The sequence below is a fragment of the Rattus rattus genome, chromosome 12 (assembly GCF_011064425.1).
Source record: "Rattus rattus isolate New Zealand chromosome 12, Rrattus_CSIRO_v1, whole genome shotgun sequence".
Lineage (NCBI taxonomy): Eukaryota > Metazoa > Chordata > Mammalia > Rodentia > Muridae > Rattus > Rattus rattus.
Genome location: NC_046165.1, coordinates 59451372 through 59470993, shown reverse-complemented (window position 1 = coordinate 59470993; position 19622 = coordinate 59451372). Strand labels below are relative to the sequence as shown.

General features: G+C 41.2%; 2 protein-coding genes across 14 annotated transcripts in view; one reads left to right on the top strand and one right to left on the bottom strand.

Moving 5' to 3' along the window:
- Positions 1–10070, bottom strand: part of Hmbox1 (homeobox containing 1) — a 132227-nt gene extending 122157 nt beyond the window's left edge. For all 13 annotated transcript variants that reach the window (XM_032917938.1, XM_032917937.1, XM_032917936.1 and 10 more), the window contains exon 1: positions 9776–10070. The gene's annotated coding sequence lies outside the window, so the exon portion shown is untranslated. The remainder of the gene's footprint in view (positions 1–9775) is intronic.
- A 262-nt stretch (positions 10071–10332) lies between these two features.
- Ints9 (integrator complex subunit 9) overlaps positions 10333–19622 on the top strand; it is an 84944-nt gene continuing 75654 nt past the window's right edge. Inside the window, exon 1 of the mRNA XM_032918222.1 lies at positions 10333–10566. Within this exon, the coding sequence (XP_032774113.1) occupies positions 10558–10566 (9 nt within the window). The 5' untranslated portion in view covers positions 10333–10557. The remainder of the gene's footprint in view (positions 10567–19622) is intronic.

The following is a 19622-nucleotide window of genomic DNA, read 5'->3' as shown; positions in this document are numbered from 1 at the left end:
TTTATACAAAGAGTAAGTTGTAAAGATTAGAGGTCCATCAGAGCAATCCGGCTCCAAAGTCCATGTTTCTCAGCAGCTCAACGGTCTGGAAATAATCAAGACTCTGAGAAGAACAGTGATATATATTAAAGGGGAGGAGCTAAGGAATTAATCTTTGAAGGCAAAATTTCAAGAGGCTTGATATTCTAAAGGTTTTACACACACACACACACACACACACACTCACACACACACACACACACACGACTACCTTGGATCCAAGTGTTATACTGTCTGCATTTTCAAGTGTCCTATATAAATTAGAATTATTTTTTAAAGATTTATTTATTTATAAGTTTATTTATTTATAAGTACACTGTAGCTGTCTTCAGACACACCAGAAGAGGGCATCGGATCTCATTACAGATGGTTGTGAGCCACCATGTGGTTGCTGGGAATTGAACTCAGGACCTCTGGAAGAACAGTCAGTGCTCTTAACCGCTGAACCATCTCTCCAATCCAGAATTATCTAGTATGTTTATGGAAGAGTGTCCTATATCAATTAGAATTATCTAGTATATTTATGTAAGAGTCACATTCCTAAACTCACCCCAGATTCTAAAACTCTGGAGGTAGGATTCAGGAAAATACGTTTTAATACTCTTTCCAGACAATTCTTCTGCATAAAAGCTGAGGTACAGCCCATTTGCTTATAATACTTTACTTTAGCTCCTTTTCCTTTTGTAACTGAACTGGATTCTTCTAGACTCTTAGCTAACTATGCTTGCTTGATCGGTGTTTGTATCTAAAATTCCTAGGCTGATTTCTAATCATCTAAACTTGGATTTAGAATTTTCAGTATTGAAATTCCTATTAACCACAATATTGACAGAAGAATTTTCCAAGAAAGCTCTAGTTCCTTTCTTAGGCATTATGATTCTTCTGTTAAATATAACATAGGTTGATGGATTCTATGCCGAACAGACATGCCAATTGTTCCCTTGCTGAATCTCTGCAGAATAAGATATATGGTAGATTTACTAGCTCAAGTCCTGTTTATTGCGTCTAAAGTAGTAGGCAGAAATGTACTGGTTATGTTTGACCAACACCAAAGCTTATCTTTCCCCTTTATTTTATTTAATGCATATAGGTATTTTTCCTGCACCACATGCATGCAGAATCCATGGAGGCTAGAAAAGGACTTCAGATGCTGAGACTGGAGTTACAGATGGGCAACCATGTGGGTGCTGAGAATTGAACTTGGGTCCTTTGGGGGAAAAAAGGCAGCCAATACTCAGTTTTTAATATCTTATTTTACTTTAAGTGTATGAATGTTTTGTATGATGTATATCTGTGCATCACATGTGTACAGGGCCTAAGGAGGTCAAAACAGAGTGTCAGATCCCCTGGGACTGAAGTTATGGACAATTGTGAGCTGCCGTGTAGATCCTAGAAATTGAGCCCAGGTTCTCTCAAAGAACAGCTAGTGCTCTTAACCACTGAACTATCACTCCATTCAAGGATTTTTTAAGGAAATGGTTGTCATTCTACAGAAGGTAAAATCACCCAACATTCCTCATTCTCTTTGGACTTGATGAGAAACTGCAAAGAAAGGACTGATTTAATTAAAGCTACATCTACAGTACTATTCTGTCATCTGTCTGGCTTGTCTGAGATGACTATGATTAAAAAGAAAACAATGGTAAAAATACAATGTGGTTCTTTTGCCATTTCTTACAAACTGACCCTTGAAGAAAAGAGTAAATAAAGGCAAAGAATTCATTTCCACAACACCAAGTAACACTCAGCATACATTCTCAGACTCTATGCCTATGAATGTCCCCACTCAATCCCTTCAGGAACTGCATGCACACAGACCCAAGAACACACTTACAGGTGACTTCCTCTTGTGTTCTACTTGCTCCTACCTCACAGAATACAGACAGACATGAAACTCACTGTCAGTGCATTCACATTCCTCCCTTGTCAATAGACCAAGAAACACACTACCACGATTAGGCTTTAGTTGAAGAATCAGTTCCAACAGCTCCATGGTAAACCACACCCATCTATAATATACAAGTCAGTGTGATGGGGAAGAGGAGACTTCAGAACTCAGCAAGGCAGACAGAAGCGGGAGGGGGAAGTGAGAGGTAGATGAGGCAGGCATGGAGAGTAAAGCTGAGATGAGAAACCAATTCCAGACCAGGAGGTAGAAACCAGCTTCTAAGATTCCCAACAATGTTCTTCCTTTAAGGGTGTGTGTGTGTGTGTGTGTGTGTGTGTGTGTGTGTGTGTGTGTGTGTGTGTGTGTACGCACGCACATGCGCGCTCATTCGCACACAAGCGCATGCTAAAAAAATTTTAAAAAACATCTAGTTTCAATCCTAAGCAGCTATACCGCTATAGTTTTCTTTGAGACCAAATAATTCCTAATTAAAACTATTTATATACTTATTTTAGAGTATATACAAAAAAAGAAAAAATCTGAAGCCAAATAAATATAAGGAGGAAAAAAAAGTATCAGGAAGAAAATGAAACCACAGATAGCTAAAAACCTTGCATGGCTGAATCTGACTTACCAGGAAGCTCCACTGATATTTATCTTATTCTTGCCAATAAAACAACTTTCAAATTCATTCTTTGGGGGTTTTTTACAAAGCAAATTACCAATGCCAACAATTAAAAATACCTCAAATTTCAAAGACAAAAATCACACGGCCTGTCTTGTGTTAATATCACAGAGCTGTGACATTTAAAAATTCTCTAAATCACACATCTAAAGAGAAGCAGCTCTGTAACTATGCTTTAACCTGATAAACCTTTTGGGACCTAAACTCAGAGTAACAGTACCTAAATCTCCCCTCCTTTATTCTTTAAATCTTTAGTTATTTCTAAGTCCAAAATCAGACTATAACATGAGCTCCAGTCTACCTAGCAGGTCTGCACTAGCCCCAGAACCAACATGGCACTGAGTAGGTGTAACTCTGGTCATCGAATACAGACTTTCTGCTTTGGTGAGAAAGGTATCAACTGGGTGTAGGGCAAGCACCTCTGATCTTGGCAGTCAGAATGTGAGGGATAAGAATCAAGAGTTCACTCTGGGCTACAGAACAAGGTCTGTTTCAAAAGAGGGAAGAGAAGGAAAGGTAGGAAGGGAGGAATTCATCTTAATTTTACATATTTACTGAATATTTCACTATTATTGTTAGATTTTAATAGGGACTAACACTATAAATATTTGTTTAAACAAAGCTTATTCATGTTTTATTGTTGATGTTTTTGGTTTTGTGAGCCACGGTCTCTTATAGCCCATGCTGGCCTCCTAAGAAGATGATCTTGAACTCTTAACCCACTTGACTGCTAGGATTATGTCCTAGGATTTGTTCTCTGCTGTGTTGTCTTCAAATTCATATAACAAGAAAACGTAATTACTTTTCATAAAACTTTGTATCTCACCAAAGAATTTCTGAAATACTACAGCGACAAAAGAGTGAAATTCCTGGTCCAACAATTGGTACTTGTGGTGTTTTAAATGAAAATGTCTCCCTTAGGCTCATATATTTGAACACTGGTTACCAGTTGGAGGTGCTGCTTGGGAATATTTAGGAAGTGTGTCCCTGTTGGAAGAAGTACGCCACTGATGGTGTACTTTGAGAGTTTAAAGCCCAGCCATTTCCAGTTTTCTGTCTCTGCTTTGTGCTGACCTCAGAGGGCGTGAGCTCTCAGCATTCTACTCCAGCTGCCCTCCTGCAGGCGTGCCTCCCCACCATGGTGGATCCTCATCCCTCTGCAACTGTAAACCCAAATAAAGTTCCCTTCTATTAGCTGCCTGGGCCATGGTGTTTTTATCACAGCAATAGACAAAAGCAGCCAATACAGAGCCTTTCCTCTCAGCTATACTACAAAACAGCAGAACCTACGAAAGAGGTCAAGTGCTCCTTCCCTGTGTGTGGTGATGAATGATTTCCATGCCTAAGTTTAGTGATGTTTACATGAACTAAACATGATAAAATGACATAACACTATACATGCATTGTACCAATGTCAGTTTCTAGGTTTTGTTCTGTTTGCTTTGGATGTCTGTTGATGTCAGAGCCTTACACATGCTAGAGAAGCAAGCATTGTGCCACTAAGCTATTTGCCCTCTTTCTGTACCATACTAAAGTTATGCATACATAACCAATAGGGGAAGATGAATGAAGGAGACAGAGCCCCTACTATTTTGCAGCCCCTTATGAATGACATGATATAGCAAAAGCATTCTCAGGGCTTATGTAAGGCAATCCTATGAAGTGGATTTTCTTCTCACCTCCATTCTACAGGTGAGAAAACTGACATATAGACATTAAATCATTTGCTCAAGGGTACACAGTGGTGGAAGCTGGTTTGACACGGGTGGAATGACTCAAAGTTGGAATTTATTTGAAAGGCTGCAGAGCCACTGAAGGATTACAGGAAAAGTATGGCTGACAATCAAATTCACATTTTACTTTGGCAAGATCCCTCAGGTACCAGTGTAGAATGACTAATGAAAAAACAACTGCATACAACAAGATTAGTTAAGAGACTGATGTAATGAGTCAGAATTAAGAGAACGGCAAGAGAATGAAAGGAAGTATACTCAGGCAGCAAGATCAACTAACTCCATCTCACGATTGTAAGGCCTGACTAGCCAAACCAAGAGCATCAGGATTAACTATCCTTATCCAAATCACAAGGAAGATCGTTTCAGTATTACATCATTCTCATTTCAGCAGAACCCACATTTGACTTTTCCCTGTATAAAAACTGAATCTTGGGTCAGCAGGTAAGGTAGCAGGTAAAGACATCTGCTACCAAGCCCAAGGACCTAAGTTCGGTCCCTAGGACCCACAATGGTGAAGAGAGAGAACCAACTCCTGCAAGTTATCTTCTAAAATGTATGTGTACACCATCAAAGGTGTGTTTACTCACATTAAATAAATAAATGCAAAAAAGAATGTGACTACATTCATTAAAAAAAAAAATCAGTGTTCTTTTGCACCTCCACACTGTTCCTTAAACAAGAGAGTTACTAATGTTTCTAATACATCATATATATGGACCCCTCCCTAGACAAAAGATGGACAGAACTACCAAATATATTACCTTAGTTTGTTTTTTATTGCTATGATAAAGACACCATGACTAAAGTAACTTGGGGAGGAAAGAGTTTATATTTGACTTATACTTCCACAGTCAAGGCAGGAACTCAAGTAGGACAGGAGGCAGAAAACCAAGTGGAGACCACAAGGGGACCTTATTGCTGGCTTGCTCCTCCTGGCATTCTCAGCATGCTTTCTCTTTTTTTTTTTTTTTTTTTTTTTTTTCGGAGCTGGGGACCGAACCCAGGGCCTTGTACTTGCTAGGCAAGCACTCTACCACTGAGCTAAATCCCCAACCCTTTCAGCATGCTTTCTTATACTTTGAAGAACTTCCTGCCCAGGGTTGGCACTGCACATGCTTCTTGTCAATCAGCAATGGAGAAAATGCCCCCACAGGCTTTCCCACAGCAACCTGATTGAGATATTTTCACAATTGAGGTTCTTCTTCCCATTTGACCCCAACCCATGTCACAGTGACAAAACAAAACAAAACAACAAAAAACCAACCAACCTTGTCAGGGAATATATCCAGCAAACATTTCAGTCAACAAACTAATAAAAATCTAAATGAACTCAGAATGAACTAAGAAAGAATCAGGTACACCTGCCTTAAGACTCAGAAAGTAAAGAAAATGGCCATCAGAACAAAGCTGAACCACTGCTCCATAAAGCACTTAGAGTGCAATTTCTACCTTTTGTTCATAGTTGTCTTTTAAATAAACCCATAATGCTGTTCCTACATCATAAGAGTCCATAAACAGTGATGAGCTAAAACCTAAAAGTTTTATTTATACCAGATAATCACCAGAGAGAGTTTCTCCTCACGTGCACCTATGATGGATGGGTCCTCAGTCTAAGTGAAGGCCATCTTGGGCACAGTTGTGTCTAGGAATCTGAGTCACGCACTAATTATTTAATACTAGCTGGAGAAAAATGTCGGACTGATAGACTCCCGTCAGAGAGGACTGAAGTTTGTCAGAATCTGCTAAAATGACGGTTCCCAACAATAAGGAGGACTCCAATGTGTCTATGACGTGGACAGCATGAATGGTGGTTACACACTTAAGTCTCTGCCATTTGAGGATCAGATTGATTTCATGGCTGTAGGTCTGAAACACACACATACAGAGACGGAGAGTGGACCATACACATATTCACACACTTCGCATATATTTGAGTACACATATGAATATGTATATATAACACTCTAAATATGCTATGCTCTTTATTCAGAACAGCCTTGTCTAAAGTTGTACAAAATTGAAAAGTAGAAAAACCAGTAGTTATCAGAAAAATCTAACCAAAGAATAAAATAATAAGATTCTGGAAGCCAATATATCTAAATAAAGCAGGAACGAATAGACCAAACCCAGCAGATTTTTCCTGGGTACTTTTAAGACTAATCCATAAGTGTTCACCATTTTAAAAAGTTGAAAAGTGCACCAACTCCTATTCTATGATAAATTTATAATTCCCAAGAGAAACAACCCAAACTTAAAGAACAGATTACAATAGAAAAGCTGTAATAGATGAAGCCAACAGTAAACCTGCTTTGCTTTTGATAGAAACAAAGTAGCCAACTGAACTTTCAAACTAGAGCCAGAACTAACATGACACATAGGAGACTTAAAAAGAACAAATGAATATACAATATACAATGAAGCAAGCAAGAATACTCATCAATACTTAGTATAAAATTGCAGGGGTAGAAGAATGAGACCTTTGTTACAATGTGTGTTTGAACTTAGAAAAACAGAGATATTAAGTTTCTACTTGGGCTAGAAGATGAAATACACCCAGCTGTGCAGATGAAGCCTCTGGAAAGGCATTCAACTAAGGGGTTACTAAGGGTTCCTTTCCTTGATGCACTTCTGCAACTAAACAGCTTTGCATGTATGTATGCTGTGCACAGAACTAGCAGCAGACTGGTTAAAAACAGCTTGCATTTTCAACTTCCCATACTGAAAGGTTGGATTTTTTTTTTTTCAGAAATGTCAGAATAAAATAAGTATGTCTTTACAGTTACAGGATGAAATTTTAGGCTGGACAGGCACCAATGCCCCCATTCTCCCCATTTTTTCATAAACCATATGACTTCCACATGCTGAGAGTGTTTTATGCTTTAGTCTGCAGCAAAGGCTTTACATCATTTTAATGCTCCAGTACTCGAAATGCAACAGAATCAGCCCAATGAATATAAGGAATATTCAGTGTACATGGAAGCCATTTTTATCAGATTATTAGTCAGAAAAAGTTTAACCAATGCTTTTCCCATAAATAATTTCACAATTCCATTGATGAAAATAAACAAGAAGATTCAAGGAAAGGGTAGATGAAAAACACTCATTTTTTCTAGCTTGGAACATTTTTGTTTGTCATATCTAAAATGATTTTTAAACATTTAAAAATTCAATACCTACTAGAATACATTTCAGACAAACACAAGTAAACAACTATTATGTTGCTACATGGAAATTTCTCTCAGCTTTTGAAAATTAATGTTTTCAGGTTAAGAAAAAGCTTCAAATAAGTAATTCTGAAAATCCTGGTCTTCAACAAACCAAAGGCTCAGTTCAGAGCGGTACACTGTGTACAGAATTATATTTTTAGGTCCATTCACAGACACAATGTTCAACTTCATGCAAACAGTCCCCTTATCTGTGAGAATGATCAACAGCAGAAATTTCAAATCAAAAACTAAACCTGCCATAAAATTTCAGTGTATCTATGGGACTTTCAGATGCTATGGAATCGAAAAGCCCACAGCTAACAGATGAGACATTTGAGAACTAATACATTTGAGCACACACATAAATACATGAAATTCTCGAGTCAAAATAGAAATGATGCCAATTATTCTTTTAGTGATTTGAAAGTCTACGATACCACAAAATCATCACAGAGAGTGATTGAAGAAGTTGTATTTTGGACTGAGGGAATACAAAATGTATGATCTTAAATTCTCCTGGTGTAATGTCATTAAATATTCAAGACTGTGAGAAACAAGACGTTTCATTCCAACCCTAATTGAAAATTGAAAAATAAAATCAAATTTCCCAAACTTGACTTGTAAGCATAATAAACCAGATCTAGCGACTTGGCTGTGCAATTTTAATAAGTTTAATGCAAAGTACTGCGAACCCGATGTGATAATGACTTGTGGCATAAATGCAAAATAACAACAAATTCGGGTCCTTTTCACTTAACGATGCATTTTATAGTGAAACCACAAAAAGCACAGCCCATATTAGCACAAACTAAGCAAAAAAGTACAGGAGGTATTATGTCCATCGGGAAGAGAAATGTTCTGTGCCAAGGAAGGAAGGAAGGAAGGAAGGGGTTGGGGGAGGGAGGAAGCTAAGGAAAGATAGGAAAGAGAAGGCAAAGATTTCTATTATCTGCAGGTCCCCAGAAAAAAGGAACACGTGACTATACCCTATATAAGAGACGAGGTTTTTTTTTAAGCTTCTAACAAAAATAAAAATGGTAATCACTTTTATCATTCAACTTTAGGTAGCGTGTATCTTTACTGCTAAGTGCATTCTTTGCTTCACTCACCCAAGGCTTCCTCACTCTTCCATACCAGTTTTCAAGCAAATGTGACACAGAACAGGGTGGGGTAGAAGAAGAAAAAAAATACATGCAGCGCCTTTCAGCGCACCGCCAACCCTCTTCCCTGCAAATAATTTCCAACAGTTTTTTCAACTACGAAAATAAGTCGCCCTATCTACCTCAGGATACAGAGCAGACGCTCTGTCTCATTAGAAGACACAGATGCGTATGGCATTTAGCACTCGAGATTCCCAACCCCACGTTCCCGAATTTTAAATAATTGGCAAGCCACTGAGCTTGAAGATGACAAGATACCTCTACTTACTGTTTTCGGGGTGAAGATGGGCGGAGGACTCCTTTCAAAGTAGCCCCAATAGTGTAACCAAAACACGGTTCCGGAATAAAATATTAAGAGACACTTTTCCTTTCCCACCTTTAGCTGCCGACTTGAGGAGGCAAAGATGCATCTCCACATCACATCATCAATATAGTCCTGCCGGGAGTTTGGGGTGGAGACTGGCCCAGAGGAAGGCACGGAGTGTGAGCTGGGCGCCAGACACTAACGAGTTACTGAGCCCCCAAAACCATGCACAAGATCCACGGACCAAAAGTCCAGCCCGGGACTCACGCGTGCTTCCCAAGCCCAGGCCGCTTATCTCTGACTCCAGCCATCTAACTTACCATCTACAGACATTCCTTCAAGACGATCCCAGCACCCAAGTACACGTCTCAGTTTAAAACACAGCAAGACACTCCCCAAACAAACCAGCACACCTCGAAACCACCTCACAGTTTCTCAAACTCCCAAGCAGGAAGACCCCAACTCCAGGATTCAAACCTTCCGCGGGTCTTGGAGACCAGAGAGAAGTTAGGAAGCATCGACGCCTCTCCACGTCCGCCCCTCACAACTGCCCCACCCCACAGCCGACGCACGGCCGCCCCTTCGGAAGTACCCCCACTTCCTCCCCTATACTCAACCTGGCCACTCCAGAGACCCATCTGTGGCGCCTACTTACTTTCTCTCCCCCAAACATCTCGACATTTCTTTTTCCTTAAAGTAATGAGAGAAGTGTGGAAAGAGACTTGAAGCAGTCCGGCTTGCAAACGACCCCACTCACCTCGGAAATCCAGCTGAGAGTTCTCTGCACCCGGCTCAGCCCCCTCCCCAGCGTCCCAGTGCAAGGCTGAGGGAGGGAGGAGGAAGGCGGGAGGGGGAGGGGATCGTCACCGCGGGGCGCCCTGCGGGAGGGGCTGAGGAGGGCTCCAGACCCGCGCAGGAAGAGCAGAGGGGGGAGGGGAGGCCCCTGTCTCCCAGTCTCCCCCTGAAAACCACCCTTGTCTCAATCACATCAGACTGACTGTCTTTGTCTGGCTGACAACCGCCATATTGATAGCAACAGCCCCGCTCCCACCTGCTGCCGCTGGGCATCCCTGGGAGTTGTAGTTTCCGGTTCCCTAGAGGAAAAGCTCGGAGTTGAGGGTCTGAGGCCCAAGGGAACTACAGCTTCCAGCAGGCACTGCGCCCATACGCCTTCCCACAGGGAGGAGGGGATCTGGGAGTTTAAGCCGTGCGGACTACATATCCCAGAATACCAAGGATGCCAGACCCAGATGAGGGAAATGATATCATGCTGGGATGGAAAGGAAGGATGAATTGGCGGCGGCGATGGATTTGAGCGGACGGAAGGAGGTGTTTAGAGAGAAAAGGGAGGGAAAGGAAAGACGCCCACAGTGCCCATGATATCTACTGTAAAACTACATTTCCCGTGAGGCTCTGGAAAGTGCGTGAGAAGGAAAGACTCCAAGTCCCGCGATGCTCTCGGCTATAGAGATTAAACCGGAAGATCCTTCCTTGTCTTGAGAAGTGAAGAGACTGCTACTGTACAACCAAAAGTCCGATATGAAACTGGTGAGTTTCCGCTACTAAGTCAGAGGGCAAAGGTAATGCTGTATCCCTTTGGACTCTGTCGCCTCCACCATGATTTGTCATGGAGGGAGGTCAGCAGTTAATTGTAACTTAAAGTGATCTGTGGCAAGCTGGGTTTTGTGATTGGGATTTGAATTCCCTCTTGCACGTATCCCACAGCCCCTGCATCTGTTAGGAGGTCTAAATTACTGTTTGGTAGATCTCTTTGGCCAAACATGAAGTTGTATGTTACATTTCTTCACCTTTGGGCTAAAGATAGGCTCCAAAACTGTTGGTTTGCACCTGAGAGTTGTAATAGGTCATCAGCCTCTTTTTCACTTAATGAGCCCTCGAGTGGACTACCTACTGATGTGGCAATGATGGATTCGATCGGAACAGAAAGTAGGAGTTATCAGACAGAAGGTCTACATGTCCTGTTACTCCTAACTGCCTTTCAAATTACAAGAAAGTGATGCCACAGAGTGGTGTCCTTGAAGGATTTAGCCAGAGCAGTGTGGAAGCATTCCTGTTTAGGGCCTTCGTGAAATTAACGGCTCTAGATAAAACACGCCTCTTGGAGAAGTCACTGTGTGGCAAAACTCAAACAGTAGGCTTACAGACGGCCTTTTCAGATATTTGTTTTGCTGAGCACACTGTTCTAACAAGTTGTTTTATTCAAGCTTAATGGAGATAGGGCTTCTCTGTGTAGCAGCCCTCACTGTCCTGGAACTAACTCTCTTTGTAGACCAGGCTGACCTTGAATTCAAGAGATCAGCCTCCCTCTCAGAACAATTTCTTCAGGAGGGTTTCAGAGTTTATGGTGTGTTTTTTTTTTTTTTTCTTGTTTTGTTTTGTTTTACTTTACTCATAAAATCTTCTTGCTTGACTTATAAACAGGGGTTAAAACAGGGAAGGAACAAATGAAAGCTTAGCCTTTCCCTTTCAGAATCAAAAGCTGATAACAAGAAGCCAGATATGGGGGTGCGCACCTTTATTCCCAGCACTCGAGAGGCAGAGGCAGACAGACCTCTGAGTTTGAGGCCAGCCTGATCTACAAAGTCAGTCCCAGGACAGCCAAGGAAGTTACCCAGAGAAATCTTGTCTCAAACAAAAAAAGAAAAAGAAAAAAGAAACCAAGAAAAGGAAGTGTTCTGATCATTAACACTTCCTCTCTCTTCCCTTTTAAACAAAGTGTAGATCCAATAATCAAGTCAGTAATTACTGTCCACATATCAAAGTGGTTTCTCAGTAGGCTAAACTTGTATGCTGTGCCTGCCAGAGGGTTTGAATAAACTTTCTCAGGTCCTTAACTTTTAGCTATTTACTGCTTTAGGAATGTGAGGTTGGCTGTGGTTTGTTTTTTGTTTTTTTTTTTATATTATAGGGACTAGGGATCTATGTCAGGGGCAGCATGGTTGCCTAGGATGTACACAATACATTGGGTTTGATCTTTAGCATGAGTGTAATGAGTTACATTGTGAAACACATACATACTTTTGAACAAATTCTTGCTTTTGCTGTAAGACTCTCCCACGGCACATGAGGGATAGCTGCATCTCATTGTTTCTTTTCCTTTAATGAAAATTGCTTCAATAGGTCTGTTTTTCTGCCTTCTTACTAATACTGCTTTTGAGGTGGCTTGTTTCACTTGGCATTTTGAATTCAGTAAGACCTTCTGTCCTTGTTAGATTTTGTTATTATTGCTTCTTGTTTATCAGCCTTACACAGAGCTAGAGTTATCTGGGACAAGGGGTCTGAAATGAGAAAATGCCTCTATTTAATCTGTAGGGCATTTTTTTGATTGATGACTGATGTGGATGGGTTCAGCCCACAGTTTGTGGAACTGTACACATGCAGATGTTCCTGACGCTGTAAGAAAGCAAGCTCAGCAAGCTGTGTGGAGCACATAATAGTCTTCCTCCATAGCCTCTGTGTCAGTTCCTGCCTCCAGGCCCTGACTTCCTTTCATGATAGGCTGTGATCAGAGTTGGAAGCCATTGAAGCCCTTTGCCTCCTTTTGGTCATAGTGAGCGTTGTTGGCTTTTTGTTTGTTTGTTTTGTTGGTTTTTTGGTCTTTTTGGTTTTGGTTTGTTTGTTTTGCCTTGAGACAGGGTCTCACTCTGTAACTCTGGTGGTCTTGGAACTCACTCTGTAAACCAGACTGGCCTCATTGCTCCGCCTGCCTCCCAAATGCTGGGATTAAAGGTGTGCACAACCACATCTAACTTGGTTGTGGTGTTTTCTCACAGCGATGGAAAGCAAACTAGAACACCTTCTAAGCCCCCTCCCTCTTCCCTGCGTTCAGTCGTGATCTCTTCTGTTCTGGGGAAATCTCAGCTTTTTCTCAGTTGCAGAATCCCATAAGAAAATTTAGTACCTTATTTTGCATTCCAGGTAAACTCATAATCTTTATCTTGGTTGCCTCAGCTTTGGAGAATATGGTCCCACTTATGTCTCTACATGTAGTCTAAGTAGCCTTTACTGTGGATGTCGTTATTCAGATTATGTAGGATGTTTTCCAGTTCTTGAGTTCACTCTATTTTCTTTTGTCTTTGGAAACTTAAACGTGTTCAATTACCTACCTACCACATTGTGTCTTTTCTTAGTTAATGTCTTCACATATTTCAGGACATTGTTTGAATAACAATTTTTCAAGAGTTTCTGAAAACTCTTGAAACCCCTGGTACATGTTTCCATGCAGACCATTCTGTTGGACTTTTAGTTATTTAGTTATTTTAGTTATTTTTTTGTGTTTGTCCTTACTAATGTAGGCATTGTATTCCCAGAGACTTAACACAGTTTAATTTCTACTTTCTAAAAAGAGCATTTTTTAATTTTGGGTGGAGTTGCCTTATATGTCTGTATACCACATGTGTGCAGTCCCCATAGAAGCCAGAAGAAGGTATTGGATCTCCTGGAACTGGAATTAAGGTGGCTGTGAACCACAGGAACTGAACCCAGGTCCTCCAGAAGAGCAATAAGTTCTCTTAACTGCTGAGCCAACTCTCCTGCCCTAACTACTGCCTCTTACAGAGCAGTCAGTGTGTGACAGCCAGTGTACTGTTAGCCCAGTACACTGTTTGATATAGATGATAGTATTCTATTTTACAGATTTAAAATGTGAGCTTCTGGGAAGTGAAGGAAGAGACTCGAAGTTAAACAGATTAAAAGTGAGAAAACAGGATCTGAATCTTCTTCTCCTTGCTTAAGAGTCTGCTGCTCAGTAAGGGCAGAGACAGGAGCTCCTGCACTGTGGCAGCACAGGGCAGGATTGGCTCTTAGAGGTGTGCAAACTGAGGCATTAGATGTAAATTTGTTTGTTTCAGTTACAGCCTTTAAAATAGTTATTGGTGTTGAGCATAATAGCACATTTCTGGGATCCTGTCACAGAGGCAGAGTGATCTCAAGTTCCAGACCAACCTGAGATTATAAGACACTATCTTAAAACTTACTGATAAAACAAGGTTTTTATCCTTTATCATCTGACAGGTCCCATGCCATACCAGCTGAGTGAAGCTAGTGTTCTTTTGGGTTTATTTTTATTTTGAAATGGAAACTCTGCAGCCCCTCTGGCCTGGAACTCACTCTCTGGCTCAGCTGACCTCAGAAGTGCAAGGGTCAGCTGATGCTTTGTTTTTTTCCTCAGGTTCAAGCAGCTTCTTTGATGGGATTTTTGTTTTCTAACTTTACACTTTACTTCTAATAAATTTTTGTCTGTATTGATATGTATGAGTGAGTGCCTACTTATCCATGTGTGTACCAGGTGCATGTAGGAGCCCCAGGAGGCCAAGGAAGATGCTGGACCCTCAGGAACTAGAGTTATAAGGACCCCAGGAGGGTCCTGGGAACCACACCCCAGTCCTTTTCAAGAGCAGCAAGTATTCTTAACCACTGAGCCATCTCTCCAGCTCCTCACAAGTCACTGTGGTGATGGCTTTTCACATGCACACTGAAGACACTGAATGGCATTTAAAGAGTTCCTACTTAGATACTAACTCAAAAGATTTAATGGTTGACTATATTTATAATATTATACACTATTCTGGCAGCTTTAACAGAATAAATTCATTGGCATTTCCAACTATAATCCTTTTGGGAGAGATTGGAAATATAACTTCTAAATTGGCACATTTTAGAGCATGGTTACCTGTTAGTATAGTTGGAGCCTAATCAGATTCAACCTAGTCAGTTCAGCTGAGTGATAGAGGTAGAAGTTACCAAATCCCTCGCCATAAAGTGCACTGAGCAGACTGACAACAAGTGAGCTTGAAACACAATGGCGGGGCGTCTAGTGGTGAAGTGAGCATTAATTGAACTCATTTGAAGCTGAGGATGCAGGATCTTTCTGAGCTAGTCCCTGTGACTGACAGAATCTCCATGCTTACCCAGTCCACAGTATACCCATAACATTCAGTTTCAACACTCTCCATTTTAAATATTATGTCCCACCCCAAATAGCTACGCATGGAATTACTTATAGTTTGCTGAGACATAAGCTTGAATGTGACTTTGGGATTAATGGCACTCTTGTGAGTGAGCAGGCAGCTTGTCTCCACACGTTGGCTCTTGACAGCTGTTGTCACTCTCTCATTAAAGGCCTGAAGGGGAAGTCATTTTGATCTCCATATAGTGTACTTACTGAATTCCACGTGGGGAACTGTATATTGCTGTTGCATTTATAAATTTAAAACTTGGAGAGGCCACAGACTGGATCTAAGCTCTAGACTGCTCTTTGTGCAAAACTGTTTCATTTTTACCTGTTCAAACTCGCCATTACTCCTGGGAAAACAGATGGAACAGACAAATTTATGTATCAGTTCTGTGGAGGATGAGCAGAACTCCAAGTTCAGCTGTAGATTATATAAAGATCATTGTTTAAAACAGCAAGTCCTGCTCCAAGGTCATTTAACAAGTCATTAGGTGTTAGAGTATAGTTGATTCTCACCTTGTATAGACATTCCTGGCTGCTCCTTGCCAGAGTGACAAATTCTGACTTCCTTGATCTTGAACCAGGAGTGTATCCTCTTTCTCTGTAAGTGATAGTCCTTCAAAACCTCACCAGAAACTGCTGCATGTGTTGCAGTTTGACTGTTAAAATGTTAACCTGATTTCCGGGGGGGGTGTTTCTCCTCGATGGTTGATTAGTGCGCCCTCCTGTGTCCCTCTGATGTAATGCCATGTCAAGCCTAATGAACAGTGAGATTTTCATCACAGTCCCAGTAAGACAGATGTTTTCCTTTCTTAATTTCCTCAAGCTCGGGGTTGGGGATTTAGCTCAGTGGTAGAGCACTTGCCTAGCAAGCGCAAGGCCCTGGGTTCGGTCCTCAGCTCCGAAAAAAAGAAAAGAAAAAAAAAATTTCCTCAAGCTCTGAAAAAGGCCTGTGTGGCATATATGCCTTGCAACACACCTTGTGTGGTAGTGCCCTGTGATAAAAGTGGACATTTTGCATTTCAGAATACTAAAAGTAAGCAGCTGCCCCAGTGGCTTACCCTGAGTACTCAGAGACTTTACCGTTTCCTCTGATGGTCAGACAGACAGCCCACAGCAGGAGGGAACAGTATCCCTCCCAACTCAGGGAAACGCAGCCATTCCTGGTGAAAAATTGGTTCCTAGCTTACTATATATCGGCAAAGACCTGAATATAAACCATCCCCCACATCTGCTCTTCACTCGTTTAGTCAGTCAGCAAATCTTGAACACCTCCTTTGTATTAGGCACTGCTCAAAGGACTGCTATAGTGCATAGATCAAAATAGATGTGTTTGCTGCCTCTATGAAAATGTAGCTTGCTGGGTCTGCTACAGGAAGACAGTGTTCTAGTGAGTGCCGAGATTTTGCTGTATTGTTGGTCACTGGCTCGAGCATTCTTGTAGTAAAATAGTAGAGATTTTAGTTTTCCTTGTAGTCAGCAATATGCCTTCAAATTTTAGTAATGTCTAGCTGCCACTAGGTTTCCATTATTCTGGTAATGTGTGAGGAAGCTATTCCCTGTTTTTGTATGAATGTAACTATCTCCTTTCCTACGTCCTTGCCCCTTACCGCCTGCTACAGACCTTCTTCACATATAGCAAAGTATACCTAGAGTAGGGATTGCACATGCGGAAAGACATTTGAGAAAGGGGCACGGGGGCTCAAACCTATGATCCCAGCACTTGGGAAGCAGAGGCAAGAGGAGTGATGCAGAGGCAAGGCCAGCCTGATCTACATAGTGAATGGAGGCCAGCTAGGGATATTTAGTAGACTCTGCTCCCCTCCCCCATCAAGCCAAACAAACAAACAGGTCAATAAATAGTGTGGTACCATACACATTTTTAAAAGATCTCTACTGTTGTTTTGAAAATGCCAATGTGTGATCATTAAGTGTTAAGGTGAACAGAATTATGGGCTTAAGCATGTAGACAAGGGATGTGAGCCACAAAGATCCTCCAGAGCTCCAGAAAAGCACCAGCTAGAAGCTAAGAGCTGACACACTAGGTAGGACTATGAAGAGGATTGAAGCCAGAGAGGTTCTGAGGAAAAGTAGAACATGGAAAGGGACTAGAGGACATTGTTTTAGATTTTTACATTTTATTCTTGAGTATTTTGCATGCATGTATGTCTATGTGAGAGACCAGATCTTGGGTTCAGACACCTTAGAGAAAGCTGACCTAAGGTTAAATTCAAGTTAACCAACAAGCCAGCACACCTAGCGCCAGTTCCCAGGTTACTCCTGAACGAGCCTGCTGCACCTGGCTTTTCTCTCTAACAACCACCAATCAGAAGGAAAGCACAAGTTAAGTTTATGATTTGGCTCCCAGCACCAGCCAGTTATTTTAAAGGGCAACAAAATTCCATAATAGCCCCCCCAAGCCCCCCAGATGTGTGCCAGGCCAGAAACCCCCTTGCTTGCTTGCTCGCCTGCCTCTAAATGTTTGCTTGAAACTAGGCTCAGGGCTTCACCTTCCTATCCTGCTGCATCAGGGTTGGCAGTGAGTCCAAGCTTGAGCTTGAATAAAAAGACCCTGGTACGATAGCATCAGAGTTGGCCCCTTGGTGGGCTTTTGGGGTTTGCAAAGGGGTACAACATGTGTACCAAGTTCATTCGGAGTGCCCAAGGAGGTCAGAAGAGGGCGTCAGACCCACTGGAATTAAAGTTACAGACAATGCTGAGTTTGGAGAATAGAACTATTGTTCTCTGCAAGAACAAGTGCTCTTAACTTCTAAGCCATTTCTTCAGCCCCTAGGGAAAAACTTATAAGAGAAGAGTCAGCTTCAGAGCCTCAGGATGTTCATTGACCAAGATGAAGAACTTACTGTGAGAACAAGTTTAAATCGCCCCATACGGCTGTATGTCCATGCCTTACAGATCTCAAATGTTTACATGTATTAAAGTCACAACTAAGTGAACTTTAGTTCCCTCAGAGATGGATAGTTGGGCAGACGACATTCACAAAAGATCTCCAGTATTAATTGTGAAATTAATGCCCCCTTTTGCTCTTATGGTTAATTTTTTAATCATTCATGTTTATAAAGGAATAAAGAAAGTTTATAACAAAGTGTCTGACATAATCAAAATTTCAGACTTATGACTTAAGCAGATACTGTCTTTTCCTAAATACAGTTTATCTATATGTTCCTTTTTCATTAACATAAAAGAAGCATATGTGATGATTAGTGTCTGTTGTAAGCTTGATAGAGTCTAGAATCAAAGGGAAGATTGTTAATCCCAAAGATGGGAGGAGAAAGACCACCAGCCCAAGTCATCCTGACCAAATTAATTAAAGCAAGCTTTTTTATTCTTGTACAAAGGCTGTCTCCCCCTAAGATAGGGATTTGAGAGGTCAGCATTAGATATGAGGAAGACAAGAGGTTGTTGTTGTTGTTGGGTTTTGTTTTGGAGTTTTGGCTTTGCTTGATTTTGGTTTTTTTGAGACCAAGTTTCTCTGTGTAACTGTCCTGGCTGTCCTAGAACTCCCTTAGTAGATTAGGCTGACCTTGAACAGAGATCCTCCTCTGCCTCCCAAACGCTGGGATGAAGGGCATATACCACCACGACTTGGTAAAACAAGATTTTTATAGCTCAGGGGCATAGGGTTTACAAATTTGGCTGATTTGGTGGGCAAAATAGGCCAAGTTACAAGAACAGAACATAAGCAAAACAAGGTAGCCATGATGACCTGAAACAAAGACACAGTCCTAATAACAGGTTATAAGATAGCTATGAGAACAGAGTAACAAAGCTTTGAAACAAAGCCAGAGTTACAAAATGGTTATTAACTCTTTGAAACAAAACAGGATTTCCATTCCTGAAACAGGAATGAACCCAGTTTGTCTTTACTATGAGATGACTTTTAAGCCTAAGATGGCTCTTCAAGATGGGCCTCTGGGCGTGCCTGTGAGGGATTGTATTATATGAACGGAAAGGGGAGCCTTGCTCATTGTGGGTGGACCATGAATTATGGGCTGTATAAGCCACCTGAGCATTAGTAAGAATACATTTGTCCCTCTCCAATCCTGACTGCCAATACAATATGACAGCTACTTTAAGCTCCTGTTGCCATAAATTCCCTGCCATAATGGTTTGTACCTTGAACAATGGCCAAAGTAAGCCCAGTCTCCCTTCAGTTGCCTTTGTAGGTTGTGTACCTCAGCAGCAGGAGAGGACCTGAGGTGGTATAGTTAGGCCTTCTAGTTAAGGATTCCTTCCAACGTTTTTTTCTGGTATCTGGAAATAGGGCTATAAAATGGTAGTTTTCCTATTTTTTATATTTTTTATATTCAGTTTTATTTAGTGTTACGTATCATGGAACACATGCATTTAAAGAGTCAAATGTGTTGTGGTTATATTGTTGTTGTTTTGTGAATTTACAGAGTTATTTACCCATCCTCACAATTTCTCCAAAAAGATCTCTTATCTATCAACCTCCAGGACTCATGCAGCCTCTAATCAATCTACTCTGTCACTGGAGACTTACCCCTTCTACTCTTTTCATCTGAATTGTTTCGTATGCTGTAGTCTCTTATGTCTGACTGCTTTTGCCACCATGCCCAGCTGTGGGAAGATTTAATCGACATGTCCA